Source organism: Panthera leo, chromosome F2 (assembly GCF_018350215.1).
Source record: "Panthera leo isolate Ple1 chromosome F2, P.leo_Ple1_pat1.1, whole genome shotgun sequence".
Classification (NCBI taxonomy): Eukaryota; Metazoa; Chordata; class Mammalia; order Carnivora; family Felidae; genus Panthera; species Panthera leo.
The window spans coordinates 41124189-41150386 of record NC_056695.1 but is presented as its reverse complement, the minus strand read 5'-3'; the positions used below and the strand labels follow the sequence as shown (position 1 = coordinate 41150386).

At 38.4% G+C, this 26198-nt stretch overlaps 2 protein-coding genes across 6 annotated transcripts in view; both read left to right on the top strand.

Annotated features, from left to right (window-relative positions):
* VIRMA (vir like m6A methyltransferase associated) overlaps nt 1-6228 on the top strand; it is a 58564-nt gene extending 52336 nt beyond the window's left edge. For all 4 annotated transcript variants that reach the window (XM_042923266.1, XM_042923268.1, XM_042923265.1 and 1 more), the window contains 4 exons: nt 1697-1863; nt 2334-2665; nt 5052-5195; nt 5881-6228. In XM_042923266.1, the coding sequence (XP_042779200.1) occupies nt 1697-1863; nt 2334-2665; nt 5052-5195; nt 5881-6035 (798 nt within the window). In that variant the 3' untranslated portion in view covers nt 6036-6228. The remainder of the gene's footprint in view (nt 1-1696; nt 1864-2333; nt 2666-5051; nt 5196-5880) is intronic.
* Nucleotides 6229-15544: 9316 nt separating this feature from the next.
* The window catches only part of LOC122210827 (fibrinogen silencer-binding protein), a 94930-nt gene continuing 84276 nt past the window's right edge, over nt 15545-26198 (top strand). The window contains exons 1-2 of one of the 2 annotated variants that reach the window (XM_042923732.1): nt 15545-15657; nt 16724-16874. In XM_042923732.1, the coding sequence (XP_042779666.1) occupies nt 16740-16874 (135 nt within the window). In that variant the 5' untranslated portion in view covers nt 15545-15657; nt 16724-16739. Of the gene's footprint in view, nt 15658-16597; nt 16614-16723; nt 16875-26198 lie in introns of those variants that run through there. The other variant, XM_042923733.1, reaches the window with a different exon arrangement.

Sequence of the window (26198 nt, the reverse complement as noted above, 5' to 3'; positions counted from 1 at the left end):
GCATTAGAGAATTAATTTCTCACGGTGCCTGGATGGCTCAGTCAATTGGGTGTCCAACTTTGCTTAGGTCATGATCTCAGTTTATGTGAGTTCGACCCCTACATCAAGCTTGCTGCTGTCGATGTAGGACCTGCTTCAGACTCCCTGTCCCCCTCTTCTCTGCCCCTCCCCTGTTCTCTCTCTCTCAAAAATAAATGAACATTTTTTAAAAAAAGAATTAATTTCTCTTGGGGTGCCTGGCTGACTTAGTCAGTAGAGCAAGCATGTGACTCTTGATCTTGGCGTTGTCAGTTAAAGCCCCACATTGGGCGTAAAGCTTGCTTAAAAATTACAAAAAGGGGCGCCTGGGTGGCTCATTTGGTTGTGTCTGACTCTTGATTTCAGCTTGGGTCATGTTCCAGGGTTGTAGGATTGAGCCCCATGTTGGGTTCCACCTTGAACATGGAGCCTGCTTAAGATTTTCTCTCTCCGGCCCCTCTCCCCTGCTAACACGCTCTCTCAAATTAAAAAAAAATAATAATTTCTTCTTTAGTGTAAATTGCCAATGATTCTTTAGAACTGTTCTGTCCAATAGAACTGTATGCAGTAACAGAAATGTTCAGAAATGTGCTCTGTTTAGTATAGTAGCCATTAGCCTTATGTGACTGTTGAACAACGAAATGTTGCTAGTGTGACTGAAGAACTGAATTTTATTTTTTATTTAATTTTAATTAATTTAAATTTAAATAGGCGCAAGAGGTTAAGGGGCTACCTACCATATCTAGCATCATAGATCTAAAATATTTGTTAGAAGGATGTTGTTTTTTTTTATAACTTTTATATTGAATCACAACTGTCTTTATTGTAACCTTACATGGTTTAGAAAATTTGGGGTTTTAGGTTTGCTAAATTTAAATAAAACTTAAGTAAACATAATTTTTATTTCTCTGGAAGTAAACTTAGATTGGACCCTCATTAAATGCATAGAACTTTGAGATCTGTGGCACAGAATCCTTTTATAATAGATATGTTGACTATACAGGGCTTACAAAGTATGTTATTTTCAGATTCTTTGGGAAACGTTTTGGAGATGCTACTTTATTAATTTATATAGATAAATTCTGAGTTCCTTGTCAGACAGCAGAGGCCTCCCAAATTTGACAACCCTTCTTTGAGGAAGAATGCCACTCTCTTCCATCCCTCCAAAATGCAGCTGAATTCCTAAGATTTTTAACTACCAATGATGTTGCTTTTTGAAAGGATAAGGGAAAGGGGTGCCTGACTGGCTTAGTCAATGGAGCATACAACTCTTGATCTTGAGATTGTGAATTCAAGCCCCATGTTGGATGTAGAGATTACTTAAAAATAAATTCTTTAAAAAAAAGGTGGGGGGGGGTGCACTTGGGTGGCTCAGCTGGTTAAGTGTCTGACTCTTGGATTCATCTCGGGTCACGATCTCTGGTTTGTGGGATTAAGCCCTGTGTTGGGCTCCCTGCTCACAGTGCAGAGCCTGCTTGGGATTCTTTCTCCTCTCTTTCTCCCGCTCTCTCAAAATTAATTAATTAAAAAAAAAAAGGATGAGGGAAAGAGGCCGACCTATAATTTATTTATTATGAGAGTCAAAGCTAATTTATAGGAAATAAGAATTTTAATAAATGTTACATTAATAATTATATTTAAGATTATTTTTCATTTTGTTTAATTTTTATGATTGCAGGTAAAGGTTGACCTAATTGAGCTCTCTGAAAAATGCTGTAGTGACTTTGACTTGCACTCAGAATTAGAGCGCTCATTTTTGTCAGAACCATCGTCTCCAGGGAGAACTAAGACTACTAAAGGATTCAAACTTGGGAAGCACAAGCATGAGACCTTTATAACTTCAAGGTAAAACTTTTTCTACTGAAGATCTTGACAGTGGTCATGGAAGCTTATTTCTTGCAATGTATTTTAAGATAGACACTAACTATAAGAGAAACTATAAGAGAAAAAAGGAAGTTGACATAATACTTGAGTCATGAATATTGTTTGGAATTTTTTTTAAGATAATACTTTGGCCAGGATATCCCTGGTACTTTTGTTATGTTCTTCTACTTTATGAGAGTTTGGAAGGTTTGAACAAGAGGTGAACTGGATTATTTTAAATAATTGTTAGTCATATCATAAAATGTGAGTACCATTCTTAGCTAGTTTTGTTGTCCATCCCTGGAGAGGAATAGAGATGTTTGCAGTGTTAACACAATTGAAATAAGAACTAATTGAAATGTAGTTTTCAATATTACAAAGACTGACTTAAATATTCATTGGAAATAGGAAAAAAAAGAATAAGTTTTCATGGAGTGTTTTTATTTTAATAGCGGGAAGTCTGAATACATCGAACCTGCCAAACGAGCTCATGTTGTGCCACCACCAAGAGGAAGGGGCAGGGGAGGATTTGGACAGGGTATACGACCCCATGATATTTTTCGTCAGAGAAAACAGAACACAAGCAGACCACCATCTATGCACGTGGATGACTTTGTTGCAGCTGAAAGTAAAGAAGTGGTCCCTCAAGATGGAATACCCCCACCAAAACGACCACTCAAAGTATCACAGAAGATTTCTTCTCGTGGTGGATTTTCAGGCAATCGAGGAGGACGGGGTGCTTTTCACAGTCAGAATAGGTTTTTCACACCACCTGCTTCAAAAGGTAATTATTTATGTATATTTTCTAGTGGGTTAGAATATTGGAATATTAACATATTTAATAGAAGTGATTTAGATGTGGGGCACCTGGGTGACTGAGTCAGTTGAGCGTCTGACTTCGGCTCAGGTCATGATCTCGTAGTTTGTGAATTCAAGCCCCGCGTAGGGCTCTGTGCTGACAGCTCAGAGCCTGGAGCCTGCTTCAGATTCTGTGTCTCCCCCTCTCTCTGCCCCTTCCCCGCTCATGCTCTGTCTCTCTCTGTCTCTCAAAAATGAATAAACGTTTAAAAAAGTTAAAAAAAAATCACTTTTTTTTAAAAGAAGTGATTTAGATATAAGTGATTCAGATGAAGTACTTTTCAGTTACTACAATTAAGCGACTTCTCAGACCACTGGTAACTATTTGCTGAGTACTTTATTGGATAGAAAAAAGAAATCTTTTTTTTTTTTTTTTAATTTTTAAAAAAATTTTAACAATTTAAAAAATTTTTTTAAATGTTTAATTTGAGAGAGAGAGAGCAGAGTACAAGTAGGAGAGGGGCAGAGAGAAAGGCAGACACAGAATCTGAAGCAGGCTCCAGGCTCTGAGCTGTCAGCACAGGGCCCAGTGCAGGGCTTGAATTCACGAGCCACGACATCATGACCTGAGCTGAAGTTGGACATTTAACCAGCTGAGCCACCGAGGCACCCCAGAAAAAATCTTTTTTAGGTTAATATTTAATTAATTGCATGTTTAGTGATAAGTTTAAAAGAAGTCAGTTGGCTAATTATTTTCCTTTTTTTATTGAAAATTGTGTTTATCCTTTCTGAATAGTACATATACAATCTCACAGTTCTACTTGCCAACAATTTCCTTAGGATTCTTCTACGTAGTTAACCATTGATTCTCTTATCTACTTGCTTCTTGATGTTATATTTAATTTGTTGTGTTTTTTTTTTTAAGATTTAATTATTTATTTATTTTTAAATTTTATTTTACAGAGACAGAGAGAGAATGTGTGAGCAGGGGAGAGGGGCGGAGGGGGAGAGAGAAAATCTTAAACAGGTTCCACACTTAGTGGAGGGCCTGACACAGGCTTGATCCCACAAACTTCAGATCATGACCTGAGCTGAAATCAAGAGTTGGATACTCAACTGACTGAGCCACCCTGGCGCCCCTTAAGATTTTATTTTTAAATCTCTACACCCAACATAGGGTTCGAATCCACAACCCCAAGGTCACGAGATATATGTTCTATCGACTGAGACAGCCAGACACCCCTATTTAATCTGTTTTAAATTATTTCAAGATTTTGCCTGTGAATGAATTCCATTTGAAATGTTGTACACCTGTCATACCTGTTTCAGAATGCTACCCTCCTTATGGGCTCTAGGGAGACCACTGCACAGCAGAGCTTTTTTTTAAAAAAAAATTTTTTTTTAACGTTTATTTATTTTTGAGATAGAGAGAGACAGAGCATGAATGGGGGAGGGTCAGAGAGAGGGAGACACAGAATCCGAAACAGGCTCCAGGCTCTGAGCTGTCAGCACAGAGCCCGACACGGGGCTCAAACCCACAGACCGCGAGATCATGACCTGAGCCGAAGTCAGCCGCCCAACCGACTGAGCCACCCAGGCGCCCCTGCACAGCAGAGCTTTAAGTTACAAATCTTGTTTCTTTTATTTTAAGTTACTGTTGTGGAAAAAATTTTTTTAAAGATTTTATTTTTATGTAATCCCTACACCCAATGTGGGACTCAGACTCACAACCCCAAGATCAAGAGTTGCATATTCCACCTACTGAGCCAGCCAGGCGCCCCTACTATTGTGGAATGTAACAGAAAACCACAAAACTTGTTTTATTGATTGTCAAAGGTGGCTACTTTAACTTACTGCATGATATTTTTTGCTTCTGTGATTTATTAAACATTATTCCTTGTTTAAAAAAAGTTTCAAGATTTCAGAAATTAGGTATACTTGTAGAAATTATACTTCGCTAGTGGATTGTTGACATGTTTTCATGCTGCTGAGTTAAAGAGGTTGGTAGTGAAAGTGAATAGCAGTTTATATTAATAGCAAATACATAGCTGTGTTGGGACTATTATGTAAAACACTCTCATATCAACCCTTTGAGGTAGATTCTGTTAGTACACCCACTTTACAGAAGAGAAAACTATCAGCTGACCAGGATATATAAATGTAAGTGACAGAACCAGTATTTGAATGCTGGCGGTCTGGCTGTAGAGCCTCTGCTTCTAACCACATACGATGCTGCCACACTGTAGTATATAAGCCAGAATTTCACTGTTTCTCTTTCATTACTTTGAAGAATAAGAAAAGCCTGTTGAGTCTTTTTTAATTCAGTTGAAGTTGTGAAAATAGTAGATTTTGATTGTGTTTTCTCTTTTTAGGAAACTACAGTCGTCGGGAGGGGACAAGAGGCTCCAGTTGGAGTGCTCAGAATACTCCTCGAGGAACTTACAATGAAAGTCGTGGAGGCCAGAGCAATTTTAACAGAGGACCTCTTCCACCGTTGCGACCACTTAGTTCTACAGGTATACATCCTTCCAAGTTGATATCGCTGAGGCAGGGAATTGGGTGGGGCGCGGGGGTGAATCCTTTTTAAGTTGTCAGATGTCATATACTCTCATTCTGAGAGAGGATATTTTAGAGCATAGACTTATAATTCTAAAGTCAATTTAATTTTATATCTGCAAATGAATGCCCAATGTTCATATTCTGTGGGAATAAAAAAATTCTGGATTCTGAATACACGTATAATCTGAGCAGTTTCACAGTGATGTGCTGATAATGAAAGCCAATCCTTAAGATACTTTTTTGACCAAAGTATTTTAGTAATAGAGATATCTTCATACAGTGGATTCTATTTTTGTTTATAATATTGGTGTTGTGTGAGTAGGCACATAACCTGTTTTTCCTCAAACATTACTGTATCAAGTCCAGAATTCTTCTGGTCAGAGGTAGCTTTTGGTTTCATATTCACTTACTTTTTTATAACAGCTTTATTTGCGATATAATTCTCACATATCATACAATTTACCTATTTAAGGTAGACAGTTCAGCAGTCTTCATCACATTTACAGAAAGAACCTGCACATGGATTTTAAAGGGGCAAAGAGTAATTCCTCTCTTAGTTTGAGCTCAGTTTTATAGGTTACTATTTCTATAGTGGGAATGTAAAGGGTGTTATGACTAAAAACTATATTCTTTTTTTTATAGGCTACCGCCCAAGTCCTCGTGACCGTGCTTCCAGAGGTCGTGGGGGACTTGGACCTTCCTGGGCAAGTGCAAATAGCGGCAGTGGAGGCTCAAGAGGAAAATTTGTCAGTGGAGGCAGTGGTAGAGGTCGTCATGTACGATCCTTTACACGATAAAAATCCTTTTGGGAACATCCTGAGTGTATACGAACATTTCATGAGGACAATAAAAGTAAAATAAGACATTAAAGGACCAACTTAGACTTAGCAGTTATCTGGAGACATCTGAGAGAATATTTTTATCTGAAGAAAGCAGATTTTGTTTGATACCTAACACAAGATTTCAATAAAAATCCAAACTTTGTATGTACGTTTGTATATATTTTTTCCCTTTCATATATAACTATTTACAAAATTTCTTAGGTAGAAAATGAACAATGAAGTGACTTTGGTTTTAGTGTATTTTTGCCTATGCCACAGATGTCCTCAATACTTTCTCAGCTCATGGTGCCCTTTAGTGTTGCAGTAACTTTTTCACAGCACAGCTAAGCCAAAAGAAGTACCTAATACTTCTATTTATTAACAGGTGGGTCCAAACAGCTTAATAAGAATTTATATCATAACCATGAGTAACTGTGAACACTGCCACCTTCTTAGACTTTGGAACCAGCTTGGACACCATCAGTATCATTTCCTGTTCCACAGTGCTTTTTGCATAGTACTTTTTATCAGAACTGCTGAAAACCTGGTTTTGCAAAGATACACTGTCATGAGAAAATTTAGTGCTAATTAAAGTACCTTGAAGTAGTAGTTTGTGTTGTGTCCAACAGATGTGTTACTCTCAAAAATTTAAAATACCCTGTGACATCTGTGTTAATTTACTAGGATGCCCTGGTGCTGGGAATCTTTTGGCTGTACCAAAAGAAACCTGACACTCTTCTTCATATTAGAAAGAAATATGTACGTACTTTGTGTTTCAACTTTATACCTACTTATGCTATTTTATTATGCAATTTTTTAAAGCCTAAATGAGACATAGCCTAATAATGGTCTTTTGAGAGTCAGAAACATCTAATAAAGTCTGGACTTTACATACAGAAATAAAGTTGATAACTTTGAGAAAATAGCCATATTTTCCCCAAGGGTATCTTGACTCAGCCTATATAACTGGCATAAAATATAGAGTTCTTAAACAACAGGAGTGTATGAGTCTCATGCCATCCCTATATCACTGTTTTGCCAAACTATTTGTGGGAATATAAAGTATGTTTGTTTGGAAAATACTTTAAAGAACTCTGAGCTCTGAGCTCTAAAGACTCTGATTTAAGGAAAAGGTAATGGAAATCTTTTCATAACTATAGTAGCCTCAAAAAATCCAAGGTAACTTAAATCTCTTTCATTCCTGAAACCTAATGAGTTCATTCTCTCTTAAAGATGCATTTTTCACATTAGCTAGAATTCAAAGTTTGTCCCTCATGTCTGACATAAGTACACAGAAAAATCGTTGTTTTTTAAGTAACTGCATTTCTTAAATAATAACATATGGCTATATACAAATACATAATTACTTGACTAGTTTTTTAGCTTTAAGTTGAATATAATCTCTGAGAAATAATCAGAGTTGTTTCTGCTGTTTGCCTTAGATGATTCAGGCCAATATTTCAGACCAGCCAAGATAATAAATTAACATAAATGCAAATTAATACCAGACAAATTTAAAACGTCTTGAGTAATTAAGAGTCTTAGATAAACATGTTGACTATCCCTTTCATGCATGCATCACTCAGTTTTTATAGCAATCCAGCAAAGGAGATATACCATAATTTTATAGATAGAGAAAGCTGAAGAGGAGCTTGACTCAAAAGTGAAAGAAACAGGATTTAGAACCAGGTTGGCTAGCTTGTAATTCTATACCTCTTTTTTTCCATCTTGGAGAAGTATGAAGCTACGTTTTAGGTTGAATGATAATAAAGATAAAAATTAATTTATCATAGGGAAGTGTTAATTCCAAAGGCTTAACACTCTGTTTTAGTCATTTCTAAAGTGAGCCAGATAGATAACTGGGGGATGTTTGCTGTCATATATATTTAGATCTCTATGGAAGGTCACATACCTTCAAAAATAAATCAATTTTATATTATATGTACTTTGGTAAAATGGGTATATGCGTTATTTGCAAAACTACTTTGTTTTACATAAGACATTTCAGGAAAAGTTTTGAATGGTATTTAGAAATTAATGAAAATGGAGAATACCTTTAAGAATAAAACTTATATTCTATTTAACATATAATACAAGGAGTTACTGAGTTAAGTCTTTAATTGAATGATTTGTATTTTTTCATAAGTATAAGAAAAAAGAGGGGCGCCTGGCTGGCTCAGTAGGTAAAGCATACGACTTCTGCTCAGGTCATGATCTCAGGGTTCGTGAGTTCAAGCCCTGCATTGGGCTCTGTGCTGACAGTTCAGCCTGGAGGCTGCTTTGGATTCTGTGTGTCCCTCTCTCTGTCCCTCCCCCACTCACCCTCTGTCTCTCAAAAATAAACAAAAAAATTTGTGAAAACTCAAATAAGTTTTTAAAGTAACTTTTAAAAATAGCTAAATAAAAAAAAAGACATTAGAGTTGTATGTTAGATCATATATAACATCTCTGGAATTATTTTTGCATAAAGACTAGTTCAGATGAAAAACGTGATTTTTATTTTTAAATTCATAGGCCAGATAGATCAATAATTAATGAGCAAGATTTTATAAGGGTCCTATAAATTCATAAGCTAGAGAAAAGGTTGCAAACTCAACTACTAGCAATGGCCTGGAAAGTAACAAATGTGGGAAGAGAATCAGTTGAAGAACAGACAGTGAAAACTGGAGAAGAGTTGTTAGCTGGTATTTTGGCTTCAGTTCCAGAGTGAAAATAGGGAAAGTTGAAGCAGGTGGCTCTGGAGAGTGCCTGCAGTGTTAAAGGAGACTAGGCTTCAGCTTCAGCTGATCAGTAACTTGGAAGACTGATAGGTCCAATGCTGATGCATCTTCTGACTTTTTTTATTTTTTATTAAAAAAAATTTTTTTTAATGTTTGTTTTTGAGAGAGTGAGACACAGTGTGAGTGGGGGAGGGGCAGAGAGAGAGGGAGATACAGAATCTGAAGCAGGCTCCAGGCTCCAAGCTGTCAGCACAGAATGGTGAGGTCATGACCCGAGCTGAGGTCGGACATTTAACTGACTGAGCCACCCAGGTGGCCCATTTTCTGATTTTATTAAAAAAATTTTTTTTTATTACTCAGGGGCTTCACTTCCGATTCTTTCAAAGAAGCCAAGGGGCGCCTGGGTGGCTCAAGCAGATAAGTGGTGAACTTGTTTTAGCCTCAGGTCATGATCTCATGGTTTGTGGGACCAAGCCCCTTGTCAGGCTCTGCACTGGCAGTACGGATCCTGCTTGGGATTCTCTCTCCGTCTCCCCCTTCCTCCCGCTTTTTGCTCGCTCTCAAAATACATAAACTTAAAACAGAGAAGTCAAAAATTTGGACCATTGTGTGAACAATTTTTTTTCTTTGTGTGTACGTAAGCATTTTCCAAATGCAGCAGTTAATAACTATATGAGCCAAAAAAACACAAGTGCAGGGCAAAATGTGGCCAGAGGATTCCATCCTGAAGAGTTTGATAACATCTGTTTTAGAAATTGGAACTGGATTATTGCAAAAACTTACCTCATTTGAGACAGTAAAATTTACCAAGTAAATTTGTGGTAGGACATGATGCTATGGAGCTCTTTGGAGCCAAAAAGCTTGGATTTGAGAACAGCTTTATCATCTATTAGCTGTGCAACTTTAATAAACTTTAATCTCTTATCCTAAATCTATCTCCTTTTACCTACCTCACTATGTCTTGAAGATTAAAGAAAGTATATATTTGACTTTTTTCTTTTTTGATGTGTAGAGCAATATTATTTACTAAATTGTTATTTAACTAAATTATTTCTGAAGTCATAGGAATTAGTGCCTGCTTGAGAAATAATGTGGAAGTTATAGGAATAGAGTTACAGCTCTGTAGATCTACTGAAGCATTTTGATGGGACTTTAGGGAAGTTTTTAGTTTGGGGATACTTTTATAATAGTTCTGTAGTATACATTCTAAGTGAAGATAGTCCAGTTTCTAATAAGTTCCAGGATGCTCAGGAGCATGTGGTAATATTTTTTAAATATAAGGAGGTGGTAGATGATACGAAAATGCAAGGAACAGTGAGTAGTCTACTTTGGCCAGTATTGGATGCTGGGATCAAGGGTAGAAGAAGTGGAGGGAATGTGTACTTGGAGACTAGGGCTAAATTGCGAAAGGTCTCTTATTTGCTGTGCTCAGCAACAAAATAAGAATTTTTGTTAATATGAATGACATTTTTAAACTTGGCACACCTTTATAAGCATCTACTATTGGTGAGTGACTGAAAGATGTTTTCCATAAGTTAATCATAATCAGATTTATGCTTTAGAAAGATATCGGGGTGCCTGGGTGGCTCAGTCAGTTAAGCATCCAACTTCGGCTCAGGTAATGGTCTTGCGGTTTGTGAGTTCGAGCCCCACGTCGGGCTGTGTGCTGACAGTTTGGAGCCTGGAGCTTGCTTTGAATTCTGTGTCTCCCTCTTTCTGCCCCTTCCCCGCTTGTGCTCTGTCTGTCTGCCTCTCAAAAATAAATAAAAACATTTAAAAAGTAGAAAGACAGCTCTAGTGCAGTAAGAATGGATTAGAGAGGGAAGAGCCCAAGCAGAAACAGCAATTAAGCAATTACAGCAAAGATCTAAATCAGTGATTTCTAGAGTGGTCCTCAGACCAGCAGCTTGGCATCACCTGGGAATTTGTTAGGAATGCACATTCCCAGGCACAATCCCAGACCTAAGAAATTGGAACTGGGGCCCAGCAATGTGTGCTTTAACAAGCCCTGCACACAATTCTGCTAAAATTTGATGCACCCTAACACTTTGAGAACCACTGATATGTTCTCAGTGGTTTTAAAATTTAGGAATCATCTGGGGAGGTCATTAAATACGCAGGTTCCAGGAGGCTCCTGGGTTGGCTCATCGGGTTAACCATCCGGCTCTTCGTTTTGGCTCAGGTCATGCTCTCACAGTTTGTGAGTTCAAGCCCCACATTGGGCTTCTTGCTGACAGTGCAGAGCCTGCTTGAGATTCTCTCTCTCCTCCTCTCCGCTCCTCCCCATCTTGTGCACAGGTGTGCATGCATGCTCGCTCTCTCTCAAAATAAATAAAAAACTTAAAAATAGAGGTTCCAGGGACCTACTAATCTGTTTTTAAAAAGCTTTTCAGGAGATTCTGATAATCAGCCAGGTTTGGATCCAGTGACCCAAATGAAAAGTAATGTCCTAAGCTAAGACAATGGTAATGGAAATGGAGGGATCAAATACAAAAGATGTTTCCCAGATACTGTAATGCCTCTAGAGTTATATTAGGCCACGATGGCATAAAATAGTACAAAGCAGTTACTGCTCTGAAATACCTTTCTAGTGGGAGAAGGGAGGGACAGCTACACAAGTTGCTACACAAGTCCTCAAAAGGTGAAGGTGAAAAGACTACTAGATTGGGCAGTTTGAAAGATTTTATAATTTCTGTGATGGTAGTTTTTTTGGAGTGTGAATTTGGAGAAAGGTAAGCAGAATCCACAATGCTGTTTGTTGAATTATAGAGAAGTGAGAAACTATGGGCAATGAATAGTTTTTCAATCTGGTGGGGAACAGAGGAGAGATTGCTAAAAGCTATGTGTACCAAAGCCACTCCTTCCCTAACATGTTATGTATAAAGTTTGCCTTTATGTTTGTGGTGCTAGACCACATCTGCAGAATCTAGTTTTGTTTTCTGTGCTTCCATACTTGACTACAGACTGCTTTGGAAATTGCATTTCTTCCTTCCTTCCTTCCTTCCTTCCTTCCTTCTTTCCTTTCTTTTTCTCTTTCTTTCTTTCTTTCTTTCTTTCTTTCTACTTATTTATTTTGAGAGAGAGACAGAGTGTGCGAGTGGGGAAGGGGCAGAGAAAGAATTCCTAGCTGGCCCTGCACTGTCAGCATGGGGCCTGATGTGGGGCTCAAACCCACAAACCAAAAGTTTATGACCTGAGCCAAAACTAAGAGTTGGTCACTTAACTGACTCAGCCACCCACGCACCCTGGAAATTGCATTTCTGATTGTTGTATTCTAAGTTCTTCTGTTGATGTCTTTCATATCTAAGATGTTCTTAACTATGCTGCATTGTTTCATGCTGCATAAATATCTTGGAGGTATACTTTTTTAATGACCCTATTCTGGTTAGTATATCATTATATATTCTTGGGTTTTAAATGGAACATAGTTTTGAGGTATTTGGAAAAAATTATGCTGAGTTCTTGGCTTTCATTTTATTATTTTACTTTTTAAAGTTTATTTATTTTGAGAGAGTGGGGGGGGGGGAGGAGCAGAGAAAGAGAGGGAGAGAGAGAATCCCAAGTGGGCTCTGCACTGGCAGTGTGGACTCACGAACCATGAGATCATGACCTGAGCTGAAATCAAGGGTCGGATATTTGACCGACTGAACCACACAGCTGCCCCAGAAACTTTTACTTCTGATAGGTCTAATGTTAACTGAACCTGGGGACACAGTACAATGTCCTTACAGAAAGTAGTGGTGATAAAATTTTAGTACTTACTCAATGAGTAAAGAAGGGAAGGAAATGAACTAAAGTTTATCAAAACATTTGTTTACAAAGATATCTGCATCCACAAAATTGCCTAGATGAAGAATTTTTTTAAGTTTATTTATTTTTAATGTTTATTTTTGAGAGAGAGAGAGAGAGCGAGGGAGGGAAGAGCAGAGAGAGAGGGAGACACAGAATGTGAAGTAGGCTCCAGGCTCCGGGCTGCCAGCACAGAGCCCGACATGGGGCTTGAACTCACCAACCATGAGACCATGACCTGAGCTGAAGTCGGATGCTTAACCGACTGAGCCACCCAGGCACCCCTAAATTTATTTATTTTTGAGAGAGAGAGTGAGAGAGTACATGAGCAAAGGAGGGCAGAGAGAGAGAATCCTATGTAGGCTCCAAACTGTCAGCACAGAGTCTGACACGGGGCTCAAACTCATGAACCCGTGAGATCATGACCTGAACTGAAACTCAGAGTCAGATGCTTAAACCTACTGAGCCACCCAGGCACCCTTCAGTGTCGTAACTTTAAATAGCATCTCTACATATTGGTTCCTCTAAATTTCCAACCCAGACCTGTCCTGTGACACCCAGATTTGCATCTCAACATCTCCACCAGTTTTCTAGCAATCACTTTAAATTTGACATACTCAAACTGAGCTCTGAATATTCCCCTGCTGTGATCATTACTCCTTTGCTGTCTTCTTTTTTAAATTTTCAATAAATAGCAACTCCATACTTCAAATTTCTCACACCAAAACGCTTAGAGTCATTCTTCCCTACTGTGTTTCTCTCATACTCTGCTTCGATCTTGACTTCTAGACTCTAATTGTTCCACCTCTGCTGCCAAACCACCATTGTCTCTTTTCTGAGTTATGGTAATAGCTTCCTAATTCATCTCAAAACCCGTCAATGGCCTCCCATTTCAGAATAAAAGCTGGAATTCTTACAATAGTCCACAGGTTTCTACCCCTGTTTTCACCCCTCTTTGGTATTTCTTTGGCCTCATCTACTACTCTCTGAGCTCACTTTGCTCCAGCTACCACCTTCTGACTGTTCCTACCAGCCCTAAATACACTATTGCTTCAGGACCTTTGTTCAAAGAGGCCTTCCCTGGCTACCCTATCTAGAGTTTCAATACCCCCCATCTCTGCTTTACTCTTCTTATGCCTTTTCACTATCTAGCACTCACTTATCTTCTTTATCATTAGGTGCAAGTAGTAGACTTTGTCATTAAAATGCAGAAAATTAAAATCATTTATGTAATAAGTTATGTTAGTATTGAGAAGTAGTTGTAATCGTTCTGACAAAAATGACAGGTATCTTTCTACACTATCTTTTTTTTTCTAGCCCACCATTATCTAATACCATAAAACAATTAAGTGAAGTAAACTAAATATTTCATGATGATAATTTTTATTAGAAAGAATAAAAAGTGAGATTGATTTCTCTTCCATAGACAATTCCTATAAAATATAAATAAGCCTTTTGAAATTTTGAAATTTACTGTTTCAAAGAAAAGTTATTTTATCTGCTGTATTCTAACTAGGACTATATTTCTTTTGGTTTATGCTCATCAGTTATAATTTTGCTGTTTGTCCTTATCTTTATTGTAGAAAATTAATCCTAACTTTTGCTGTTATGCAATTCATAACATCTTTATTTAAAACACGAATTTTGCTAAAATAAAGTCCAAAGAATTGTAACAATTTAGTATATAAAAAATGATACAGGGGCACTTGGTTAGCTCAGTTGGTAGAGCATGTGACTCTTGATCTCAGGGTCTGAATTCAAGTCCTACATTGGGCTTATAGTTCACTTAAAAATAAAATAAAATACAGGGTGCATGAGTGGCTCTGTCGTTTAAGTGTCTGACTTTGGCTCAGGTCATGATTTCATTGTTTGTGAGTTTGAGCCCCACATTGGGCTTTGTGCTGAGAGAGAGAGAGGCCTGCTTGGGATTCTCTCTCTCTCTCTCTCTCTCTCTTTGGCTCTCACTCTCTCTCTCTGCCCCTCCCCACACACTCTGTCTCTCAAAATAAACTTTTATTAAAAATTTTTTTTTCAATGTTTATTTTTGAGAGAGAGAGAGAGAGAAAGAAAGAGAGAGAGTGTGTGAGCAGGGGGAGGGGCAGAGAGAGAGGAAGACACAGAATCTGAAGCAGGCTCCAGGCTCTGAGCTGTTAGCACAGAGCCCAAGGTGGGGCTTGAACTCACAAACCAGGAGATCATGACCTGAGCTGATGTCAGGTTAATCAACTGAGCTACCCAGGCACCCCTCTCAAAATAAAAGTTTAAAATAAAATACAAAATTTCAAAAAAGAATACTAGTCTACCACAGTTAGGTAAAATTTAATATTCTCTAATTCTTTACCTATATTTTAGAGTTAAGTGTTTTCCAAAATCAGGCTAAATAATAAAAATTATTCTATTCACACATTTCTAAGTTTTTTGTTCAAACTGGAGTATTTTTGTAGATACTACAGACAGTGACATGGTTTGGAGATACTTCTACATTAAAAGGCCTATGACCTATACATGGCTTGTCACTATATTAAAAGGTGTCACACCACTTTTAAAAGGTTAGTTTACCTATTTGGGTTAGGTACTTTAAGGGCCTATATTATTTTAACCACGTTGCTGAAGTCACTTTATTCTTAAAATGCTGCATAATTTAGGAGCTTTATGGTAAAATCGGCATATTTGCATATTATTTTTCTAAGCAGACCATCTAACTGTATGGACATATCCATGTAGGTGGTCTCAGATTTAAGATGGGTCGTCTGTTGAAAATGAAGTCTGTAGCCTCAGCACCTACAGCATGTCTGATTATAGGACATAAGTAACAAATAAACAAATAAATATTTTTCCAACCAAATATTTTTGAATTGAACCAAACTACAAATAAAGGGAAACGCATAGAGACATGCGCAGTTAAGGTCGTCCAATCAGAGTCGGGCTGAACAAGGCGCAGCTGCAGGAAGGTGGTACGCACGCGCGGCTAGCTCGTTCGCGATAGGCTGCGCTGAGGCGGGAGCCTTAAGCTCCTCGGGTGGCGAGGTGTTTTCTGTTTACCCGAGTTTTTCTTCCCTGGATGTGCGGCTTCTATTGGGTCGTCGCCGGTGCGTCCTTGGAGGGGAAGGCTTGTGAGACTGCGGTGGTGTGTGCGCTTGTGTGGGACAAAACAGGAGAGGCGCTGGAGCAGGCCTCCGGGGAGGAGGGAAGGAAGGCGGTGGAGCGGCCGCGGCCGTCTCCTGCGGGCGGGGGGGAGAGCGGTCTGAAGTGTAAAGGACGCCCTCGCTCTTGGCTCCGGGGTGGCTGGTGCCAAGGCCGGCGGTAGGGGTGCGTTTGTGATAGGGGGTGGGGGGGTTAGTGTCCCAGGGAGAGTCGACTCTGGGCAGTGGTCCCCCAGCTGTCCACCTGCTTTGCTTCTGTGGGTCTTGGGTTTCTTTCCCCCAGGGCTAGTCTACATTATGTTGCACGGTACAAACCGATTAATTAATAGACGATGTCTGTAGGCACGTTTAGCGGGGCCACAAAGGAGAGGAACGACTTAAGTCACGAAGTGTAGCTGCTGCCTATGGTAGTTGGAAGGCCAAAAGCAGAAACAGCAGGTCTGTTGCTGGTTCTTGGCTGTTTTATTAACGTTGTTGTATCCTAGAGGTTTAATGGTTGCATTCTTCAAAGACTACATCATCGTTATCTAATCCATAGTATTATCAAAATCCACATCCTCAAGTTTACACCGTTCAATTTAAATCTTATATTCTTTTCAGTAGCTCGTTGTGATGAAAATAAAATGTTACTAGCTGTTAAACTTGTTTTCTAAGGCTTTTTTTTTTTTTTTAATTTTTTTCAACGTTTTTTATTTATTTTTGGGACAGAGAGAGACAGAGCATGAACGGGGGAGGGGCAGAGAGAGAGGGAGACACAGAATCGGAAACAGGCTCCAGGCTCCGAGCCATCAGCCCAGAGCCTGACGCGGGGCTCGAACTCACAGACCGCGAGATCGTGACCTGGCTGAAGTCGGACGCTTAACCGACTGCGCCACCCAGGCGCCCCTCTAAGGCTTTTACAGGTTTATTCTCTTATATTTTTAAAGATAGCGTTGTAGGGATGAACTGTTTTTATGTTTTGGGGTTAAATCTGTCAGATTCGTAGATGATTTCTGTTTTGGGTGTTTTTTAGGTTGGTACTGCTGAATATGAGACGATCTGCAGCACCGAGTCAGTTGCAGGGGAATTCCTTCAAAAAAGTGAAATTTATACCACCAGGAAGGAGTAATCCAAGTCCAGATGAAGAGATTACAAAGATGAGTCCAGATGTAAAATTACTTCAGGTAAAAATAAAATAAATAAGTAAATAAAATAAAAGAAGCATAATAATAGAGAAGCATGTTTTTTTTTTTTTTTTTTTAACATGTCATTTAAGGAGTTAACGACACTTATCGCCTGAAGGAGTTTTTACTGTCTCTGACAAAGTCTTCCCAAAACCTTAAAATAATGGTTAAAATCATTTTTTTAAAGGAATGATACGCAGTTGGATCTCTAGAGTAAACTGTTAACAGTAAAAAATAACCTCTGTGAAGGAATTGTAAAAATAAATTATTGTAACCAGTGTTCTTTTTAAAACTACCATATAAGTGAAAACCTTAGGTAAGGTGATTTGAGGAGACTATGTAAGTAATGATTACAGTCACTATTTTGTATGTTTCCTTTTTTCTTTTCCTTTTATTTTTTTAGGTTTATTTATTTATTTTGAGAGGGAGAGAGTGCAAGCACGCAAGTGAGCATGGGGGAGGGGCAGACAGAGGAGGGAGAGAGAGAATGCCAAGCAGGTTCCACACCAACACCCTGCAGTCCAATGTAGGGCTCAACCCTGAGAACCTCTAGATCGTGACTGAGCCGAAATCAAGAGTCAGACGATTAACTGACTGAGCTGCCCAGGCGCCTCTCCTTTTTTTTTTTATTGCGATAAAGTATATATAACATAAAATTTGCTATTTTACCTTTTTTGTTTTTTAGAAGATTTATTTTTAGAGTGCGAGGCAGGGAGAGGGGCGGAGTGGGGAGGGGAGAGAGAGGGAGAAAGAAAAAGAGAGTATCTCAAGCGGGCTCCATCCTCGGCGAGGAGCAGGAGGCGGGGCTTGATCCCACAACCCTGGAATTTTGAGTTGAGCTGAAATCAAGAGTTGGTGCTCAACTGACCAAACCACCCAGGCCCCCCCCCCCTTCCCGTTTTACCATTGTTTGTAAAAGTTTATTTTGAGAGAGCACAAGTGGGGGAGGGGCAGAGAGAGAGAATCCCAAGCAGGCTCCAAACTGTCAGTGCAGAGCCCAATGGGGGGGGGGGGGGCTCAAACTCAGGCACCATGAGATCATGACCCTAGCCAAAGTCGGCTGCTTAATAGACTGAACCACCCAGGCACCCCCTATATTACCATTTTTAAGTGTGCCAGATAAATGGCATTAATTATACTCACACTGTTTTGCAGCCATCATCACTGTTTTCACTTGAAAACTTTTTCATTACCCCAAACAGAAATTCTATAACCATTAAACAGTAATTCCTTATTCCCTCCTTCACCTACCCCCTTGTAAGCACTATTTATTGTACTTTCTCTCTTCATAAATTTGACTTCTAGTTACCTTATAGAAGTGGAATAATACGATATTTACCCTTTATTTCTGTCTTATTTCAGTTAGCATGTTTCAAGGTTCATCCGTGTTGTAGCATGTGTCAAAACTTCATAACTTTATAAGGTTGAACAATATTTAGTTGTATGTATATACCACATTTTATTTATCCATTCATTTATTGGTGGATACTTGTGTTTTCACTTTTTGGCTGTTGTGAATAATGCTGCTATGAACATTGGCATACAAGTTTCTATTTGAATCCCTGTGTTCATTTTTCTAGGAGTGGAATTGCTGGGTAATGAGGTAATTCTGTGTTTAATTTTTTGAGAAATTACCAAACTGTTTTCCACAACTGCTGCACCGTTTTACGTTTTCATCAGCACTGTGTGAGGGTTTCCTTTTCTCCACTTCTTCAGCAACACTTGTTATTTTATTTATTTCTTTATTTCTTTATTTCTTTGATTATAACCATCCTAGTAGGTGATGGTAGTAAGAGTGGTATTTCATTGTGGTCTTGATTTGCATTTCTCTTATGAAAAGTGGTGCTGAGCATCTTTTCATATGTTAATTGGCTCTTTGTAGATCTGATTTGGAGAAATACCTATTCAAGTTCTTTGCCTGTTTTTTTTTTTTTTTTTTTTTTTTTTTTTTTTAAGTTTTAATTTATTAGAGCCCACAAGAACAAAAGGGGAGGGGCAGAGAGAGATGGGGACAGAGGATCCAAAGTGTGCTCTATACTGACAGCAGTGAGCCTGATACGGGGCTTGAACTCACTGTGAGATCATGACCTGAGCTTAAGTTGGCTGCTTAACTGACTGAGCCACCCAGGCACCCCCTTTGCCTGGTTTTTAATAGGTTGTTCTAATTTATTTTGTGTCTTTTTGTGGTTAAAAAGGTCTAATATTTTTTAAAGTTTATTTTGAGGTGGGAGGGGCAGAAAGAGAAGCAGAGAGAATCTCAAGCAGGTTCAGGGCAGAGCCTGATGTGGGGCTCAATGAGATCATGACCTGAGCCTAAACCAAGAGTCAGATGCTTAACTGACTGAGCCACCCAGGTGCTCCAAAAAGTCTGCTAGTTTTTAACTTGTTTTTTGGTCTGCATGTGTTTGTTTTAGCCTACATTTCTTTCTGGCCACAATGTCAGAAGAAAACATAGGTTTCTGTTTTTTTAATAAGGTTTCTTTCTTTTTTTCTTTCTTTCTTTCTTTTCTTTTTTTTTTTTTTTAGATCTTTGTGAGGACTTTACTCTTTTTTTTTTTAATATATGAAATTTACTGTCAAATTGGTTTCCATACAACACCCAACTTTCTTTCTTTTTTTAAAAGCAGCTTTAATTAGATACAATTCACATTCCACACAGTCCCACTACTACAATTCGTGGATTTTTTTTTGTTGTTTTTTTTTTTTTTTTGTTTTTTGTTTTTTGTTTTTGTATTTTTGAGAGAGAGAGAGAGAGAGAGAGAGAGAGAGACAGAGCATGAGAGGGGGAGGGACAGAGAGGGAGACACAGAATCCAAAGCAGGCCTGATGCAGGGCTTGAACTCATGAACCTTGAGATCCTGACCTGAGTTGAAGTTGGCTGCTTAACCAGCTGCTTGAGCCACCCAGACGCCCTGTCATTGGTCTTTACCATATTCACAGAGTTGTACGGTGATCACAGAAATCAATTTTAGAACGTTTTCATCACTGGGCGCCTGGGTGACTCAGTTGCATCTGACTCTTGATTTTGGCTCAGGCCATGATCCCAGGGTCATGGGATCAAGCCCCATGTCAGGTTCCATGCTAAGTGTGCAGCTTGCTTGGGATTATTTCTTTTTCTCCCTCTCCTGTGCGGGTGCAATCTCTTTCTCTCCAAAAAAAAAAAAAGAAAGGAAAAAAAAAAAGAACATTTTCATCACTCCAGAAAGAAAACTTATATATATTAACAGTCATTCTCCATTTTTCCCAAACTCTTTCAGTGCTTTGCAACCACTAATCATTTTTCCGTCTCTGTAGATTTGCCTATTAGGGACATTTCATATAAATGGAATCATACGTTCATCATACTCATTGCTTTTTGTGACTGGCTTTTTCCAGTTAGTGTAATGGTTTCCTTATCCATGTTTTAGTACATATCAATAATTTATTTCTTTTTATTGCCAAATTTATTAGTTTTCTATTCCTGCTATAAAAAATTACCACAAGTTTAGTGGCTTAAAGGAACACAAATCTATTAAAGTTTTATAGGTCAGAAGTCCAAAACAGGTCTCACTGGGGTAAGATCAAGGTGTTGGCAGGGCTGCATTAATTTCTGGAAGTTTTAGGCGATAATCTATTTCCTTTGCTTTTTCTAGGTTTGATAGGCCACCTGAATTTATTTTTTGCTTCTGGCCCTCTTCTTTAATTTTCAAAGCCAGCAATGATAATTTCTGTTGCCATGTTGTTATGTCTCTGGTTCTCTCAAACTGGAATCATTTGATTAGATTGCGCCACCTGGATAATCCAGGACAGTCTCCATTCCAGGAGAGATTACTTTGAGCACATTTTACATCTGCAAAGTTCTTTTGCCTTGTAACATATTCACAGATTCTGGGGATTAGTATAAATGTCTTTGGGAAGCATTATTCTGCCTACCATACTGTATAATATTAATATTAATACACCACATTTTATTTATCTGTTCATCAGTTGACAGGCATTTGGATCGTTTCCACTTTTCAAATTATGAGTTATTGTAAGTTTTTTAATGTTTATTGTTGAGAGAGAGAGAGAGAGAGAGAGAGAGAGAGACAGGGTGAGTGGGGGAGGGTCAGAGAGAGAGGGAGACACAGAATCCAAAGCAGGCTCTAGGCTCTGAGCTGTCAGCACAGAGCCCAGTGAGGGGCTTGAAGCCATGAGCCACAAGATCCTGATCTGAGCCAAAGTCAGACGCTTAACCAACTGAGCCATCCAGGTGCTCCTTAAATTATGAGTTATTAATAATGCTTATGAACATTTGTGTGTAAGTTTTTGTGTAGACATATGTTTTCATTTTTCTTAGTTATATTCCTAGGTTTGGAATTGCTGGATCATATGATAACTCTGTTTAATCTTTCATTAATAAACTGCCAGACTCTTTTTCAAGGTAGCTGCAGTAGTTTCATTTGTACCATCAGTGTATGAGGATTTCAGTTTCTCCACATCCCTGTCAACACTTAAGATCTTTTTGATTGTAGCCATACTAGTGGGTGAAGTAGTATGTCATTTGTGGTTTTGATTTGTGTGTCACTGGTGGCTAAATGTTGTTGAGCATCTTTATATGTGCTTATTGGCCATTTGTGTATTTTATTTGGAGAACTGTCTGTTCAGATCCTTTGACCCTTGTAAAACTGGATTATTTGCTTTTTATTATAGAGTTGTAAGAGTTTTTTTTCTTTAAGATTTTTAATTTTTTAAGTAATCGCTACACCTAATGCGGGGCTTGAACTTACAACCCAAGATCATGAGTCTCACACTTCACTGACAGAGCCAGCCAGGTGCCACTAGAGTGTTTTAAAAAAAAATATATTCTAGCTACAGCTTCTTATCAGATACATTATTTGCAAACGTTTTCTCATTTTGTTGGTTATTCTTCACTTTTTAGATAGTATCATTTGTAGCACAGAAGTTTTTAATTTTGACTAAGTTAGATTTATCTAATTTTTTTGATGTTAGTCCTTGTGATTTTGGTAGTATATCTAAGAAGGTCATGAATAGTTACTCCTGTATTTTTGTTTTTTAATTTTTAGTTTTTTAATGTTTATTTTTGAGAGAGAGAGACAGAGAGACAGAGAGAGACAGAGAGAGAGAGAGACAGAGAGAGAGGAAGACACAGAATCCAAAGTAGGCTTCAGGCTCTGAGCAGTCATCATAGAGCCTATCGCAGGGCTTGAACTCGTGAACAGTGAGATCATGACCTGAATCGAAGTCAGACGCTTAACTGACAGAGCCACCCAGCTGCCCCTGTATTTTGTTTTTTAAAGAACTTTATTTTGTTGTTGTGCCTGGCTGGGTCAGGTGGTAGAGCATGCGACTCTTGATCTCGAAGTCGTGAGTTTGAGCCCCATGTTGGGTGTATTGATGACTTAAAATTAGAACCTAAAAAAAAAAAAACTAATTTGTTTTTTATTGAGGTATGATTGACATACAGCATTATATCCAGGTGTACAACATGATGATATTTGTATATACTGTGAAATGATCATGATAAGTCTAGTTATCATCTGTCACTGCACATAGTTACAGAATTTTTTTTTCTTGTCTCATATTTTCTTCTAAGAGTTTTGTAGTTTTAGTTCTTACATTTTGGTCTGTGACCCATTTTGAGTTCCTTTTTGTGCATGGTGTGAGATAGGGGTGCAAATTCATTCTTTTGTATGTGGATACCTTGTTGTTCCAGGATGTTAAAAAGACTTTCTTTACCCATTAATCATTTTGACACCCTTGACTTAAGGTTTAATTTTTGATGTAGTTTCTTTTTTTTTGTTTGTTTAAAAAAAATTTTTTTTTAATGTTTGTTTATTTTTGAGAGAGAGAGAGAGAGAGAGACAGAGTTCATACAGGGAAGGGGCAGAGAGAGAAAGGGAGACTCAGAATCCAAAGCAGGCTCCAGGCTCTGAGTTGTCAGCACAGAGCCCGATGTGGGGCTGAACCCACAAACTTCGAGATCATGACCTGAGCTGAAGTCAGATGCTTAACCAGCTGAGCCACCCAGGCACCCCCCTTTTTTTTTTTAAATGTTGTTTCTGAGGCCTAATTTGAGACCAAAACCACCGATTTACTCTTTGAATTATATCAGGAAACTAAATAGTTATTTTTTAAAACTAGACATTTTCTAAGTAGGCATTTTTGAAATTATACAGCTATTTTAAGCAAGGCAACATGAGAACCTTTGGCAATTAACTTTACCTTAGTCTATTCCATTCCTAACTTTTGTTCTTAGAATATTTATCTTAGATTGAGTTATTCCATACTAAAAAGTACTGTTTTGGTAACCTCAGGAGTTTTTATTTGGTCTGATAAATACAAAATCTGGAACAAATTGTCAAAATAAATGTGCTTGTGGGTAGTAATTCATTAAATAATAGAGTCTGAATATATACTGAGATAAGTAAATAAGTAAATGGGGAGAAGAGTAAGCTCTTCCTTAAAGTGGAATGCTAAATCATAATAGAAGTGACAGTGTTAGAAAATATAATGGATGCCATAAGTTGCTAAGAAGTAGACTTTATTTTTAAAAAAAAAATTTTAATGTTTATTCATTTTTGAGAGAGAGAGACAGACCGAATGTGAGTGGGGGAGGGGCAGAGAGAGGGAGACACAGAATCTGAAGAGGCTCTAGGCTCTGAGCCGTCAGCATGGAGCCTGATGCAGGGCTAGAATTCATGAACTGCAAGATCATGACTTGAGCCGAAGTTGGCTGCTTAACCAACTGAGCCACCCAGGTGCCCCTAAGAAGTAGACTTTAAAAATTCTCATCACAAGAAAAATTTTTTGTAACTATGTATGGTGATGGATGTTAACTATGTTTATTGTGGTGATCAATTTGAAATATATTCAAATCTTGAAGCATTCCACTGTACACTTGAAACTAATATGTTATATCTCAGTTAAGCCTCAATTAAAACAAAAGTTTAGCCGTTTCTTAAGCCAGGGCTGAAGAGAAAACTGCCTTCAGTACTCCAATTAAAGGAGCTTATTAGCATACAACAGTATATGCTTAAGAATGATTTGTGGGGATAAAGGAAGAATTTTAAGTTGCATGTTTATTACATGGGAACACATTTAAGCACCTACAATATGGCAGGATTTTATTTTTTATAAAATTTTTTTAATATTTATTTTTGAGAGAGAGTGTGCATTCACGGGGGAGGGGCAGAAAGAGAGAGGGACAGAGGATCAGAAGCAGGCTCTGTGCTAACAGCAGAGAGCCTGATGTGGGGCTCAAACTCACAAACCATGAGATCATGACCTGAGCTGAAGTCAGATGCTTAACTGACTGAACTACCCAGGGACCCCAATATGACAGGATTTTAAAGGGAATTAATACATTTAATATTAGTGTACTCTATAACAAAGAGTTTGCACATTAGTTCTTAATCCATGGAACAGAATCAGTCTGTGTGATTCTTTTTTTTTTTTTTTAAGTTTATTTACTTTGAGAGAGACAGAGCGAGAGAAAAAGAGAGCACCAGCAGGAGATGGGCAGAGAAAGAGAGAGAGGATGCAAAGCCAGCTCTGTGCTGTCTGATGTGGGGCTTGATCCCACGAACCATGAGATCCTGACTTGAACTGAAATCAAGAGTCAGATGGTTAACTGACTGAGCCACCCAACACCCCCAATTTGTGTAATTTCTACAACAATGTAAGGGACTGGACTGGTTAGTATGAACTCTAGAAGGAAGTTTGAGGCATGGAGAACCATAAATACCTCCTAGATATTTGGACATTGGCTAGAATGACTTTTTTTCCTCCTTACCTGCCTTGCTTTCCATAGCAGTTGTTGGCCTTAGACAGCTGTGTTTACTTGTCCATAAAAAAAAAGTTCAATGGATACCCAAACTAGTGCATGAATGTTTGAGGAAATAAGATATTTGAATAAATTCAAGCATCTTCTCACAACATACTTTTTACAATGATTTTTAAAAATATTTATTTATTTTTGAGAGAGAGATAGAGTGCAAGTAGGGGAGGGGCAGAGAGAGAGGGAGACACAGTCTGAACCAGGCTCCAGGCTCTGAGCTGTCAGCACAGAGCCCGATGCAGGGCTTGAACCCACGAACCGTGAGATCATGACCTGAGCCAAAGTCAGATGCTTAACTGACTTTAAAGTCAGAAACTTTAACTGAGCCACCCAGGTGCCCCTAGATGACTTTTTTTTTTAAGTTTATTTTTGAGAGAGACAAAGACAACGTGGGTTGGAGAGCAGAGAGAGAGAGGGAGAGAGAGAGAATCCCAAGCACGTTCTGTGCTGTGAGCACAGAGCCCGATGCTGGGCTCAAACTCACGAAACTTTGAGATCATGACCTGAGCTGACATCCAAGAGCCAAATGCTTAACCGCTGAGCCACCCAGGTGTCCCACAACATGCTTTTAAGACTTACAAAGGTTGGGCACTTGGGTGTCTCACTTGGTTAAGCGTTTGGCTCTTGATTTCGGGTCTTGGTTCGTGGGTTCAAACTGCACATTGGGCTCTGTCCTGGGCACTGGATCTTGCTTGGGATTCTCTCTCCTTCTTTCTCCTTGCCCCTCCCCTGCTTGCTTGTTCTTTTTTTCAAAAATAAATAATAAAAAAGGGAAAAATACTAACTTTTCAGGGAGACCTGGCTAATGACACCTTTATCAAATATATACTTAAGTGATGGGGCAAATCAGTAGTATGTGCCTCTTGGTATGATGAACAGTGGTATTTCTGTCCAAATTGTATAACCTGAAGCTAATCATAGGAAACATCAGACAATCCATATTGGGACATTCTACAAAATGGCCTGTACTCTTCAAAAGTGTCAAAGTCTCAAAAGACAAATAAACGTTGAGGAATTGTTCTAGATTAGAGACTACAGAACCATGCTTGCTAAATATAATATATGATCTGATATTGGCCATGGCTCAGGGAAAAAACTATAAAAGACATTATTGGGATAAGTGGCTGAATTTGAATGTGGACTGTGGGTTAGATAATAATATAGCAATGTTAAATCTTGATTTTGGTAATTTTACTGTGATTGTGGAAGAGAATGTCTTTGCTCTTTGGAAACACATCTGGAAATATTTAGAGGTAAAGGAGCACAGTGTCTCCAGCTCTATCTCAAATATAAACACACATATACACATAAAGAGAGGGAAGAAGGGAAAACAAATGGAGCAAAATGTAAATAAATGGTGAATCTGGGTAAATGCTATCAGGGATTTCCTTGTATTTTTGTAATGTTTCTTTAAGTTTGAAAGTATGTAAAAATAAATTTATGGCCTCTGTTCATTGTTTTGACTTTGGAATCTTATAGGTTTTTTGATTGCCTCTGAAACTTAT